We start from the raw sequence: 1259 nt of genomic DNA, 5'->3' as shown, positions 1-1259 counted from the left end.
AAATTTGTTCCAGAGTCCGCTATTACCACGAGCCTAAGTGACCAGGGTTCAAGTGTCTGGCAATCTATTCCTTGGACCTAAACTGAAAAATTAGAGTTTTTATTGGCCCCCAATCTCAGTAGACAAATCCATCTAAGTAACAAAAAGCTCAATGCATTAAGGTTAAATTCCCAAAGAATTTTGGAAAGCTATTCTTTATCAGTTCTTAAGTGGAAAAACAAACAGATAGCCAGCCTATCTGGAATGCAGAGGCAATTTGAGTAGTATTTATTTTTATGAAAATGGGAGCAGTTACAAAGGGCAACAGACAACATTGCATTTCCCATTTTTTCCCCATGAGGATAAAAGAGTCATGTTAGAAACCCCGAGAAAACATAAACCATCACCAAGTGGGTTCCTGCTACAACATTAACACGTTTAGCCAAAGTGGGTATACAATTGAAACCTGCATTCTGAGGTTGTTAATAATTCTTTGGTAACAGAATGATTCAATGAGCAGAAATGCTGAGGTGTACTGTCTCGGGGAACTATTGAGATTTCTTGTTTTGTCTCTTGGGGCATCTTCTACTTTAGGTTCCTACATTTGCAGATCTTTTGAGTGAGAATTATTATTCTTAGGGGCTGTGCACACAGATAAGTCCTCTTGCCTCTTCCAAAGTGCCTCTATCTGGAAGTAGATTAGCTCAGTGCCAAAGTGAGAGGTATACTTCCAAAGCTCCACTTCCCAAATATACTCACCCAATAGACAAGGAGGTCACATAATGAGAGATGAAGTATGAAACATCTATTAGTGGAAGAAAATTAAACCCATACATAAAATGCATTTTCATCCAAAAAGTGTTTTTTTGGATGCAGTTACCTGATGTTGGCTCAGCACTTGTGCATTTGTAATGTATCATGCACTCCAACTTGACAATGAAGACAGTTACCTTGTCCAAAGCCCAGGAACTGCTGTTGGATTGCTTACCTTGTGTACAAATTGTTCCACTCTGGTCTGAAGCCCCCAGACCTCAAACTTCACAGTCACCAGCTTGTAGGAGCACATGATGGGCTGGTGACTGTCTCTCCAGCCTTCTCTTAACTGTCCCCGTCCTGTCTTCTCTGACTTGAAGTGTTTAGGATCCTAGAAAAAAATATATTATAGAAATTGATATACTAAAAATAAATTCTAGTGTTCTACAGCATTGTAGGATGACTACAGCTAACAATAACATATAGTTTCAAATAGCTAAAAGGAGGCTATTAAATGTTCCCAACAC

The 1259-nt window shown here is 39.0% G+C and overlaps 1 protein-coding gene across 3 annotated transcripts in view; it reads right to left on the bottom strand.

The window, feature by feature from the left end:
• The window catches only part of PITPNC1 (phosphatidylinositol transfer protein, cytoplasmic 1), a 130854-nt gene that overhangs the window by 27680 nt on the left and 101915 nt on the right, over positions 1–1259 (bottom strand). For all 3 annotated transcript variants that reach the window (XM_012656903.1, XM_012656904.1, XM_012656905.1), the window contains one exon: positions 968–1123. In XM_012656903.1, coding sequence (XP_012512357.1) covers positions 968–1123 — 156 coding nt within the window. The remainder of the gene's footprint in view (positions 1–967; positions 1124–1259) is intronic.

The sequence above is a fragment of the Propithecus coquereli genome, unplaced genomic scaffold, assembly GCF_000956105.1.
Source record: "Propithecus coquereli isolate 6110/MARCELLA unplaced genomic scaffold, Pcoq_1.0 Scaffold526, whole genome shotgun sequence".
NCBI lineage: Eukaryota > Metazoa > Chordata > Mammalia > Primates > Indriidae > Propithecus > Propithecus coquereli.
The sequence above is the reverse complement of the archived record's forward strand: the minus strand, read 5'-3'. Positions and strand labels throughout refer to the sequence as shown.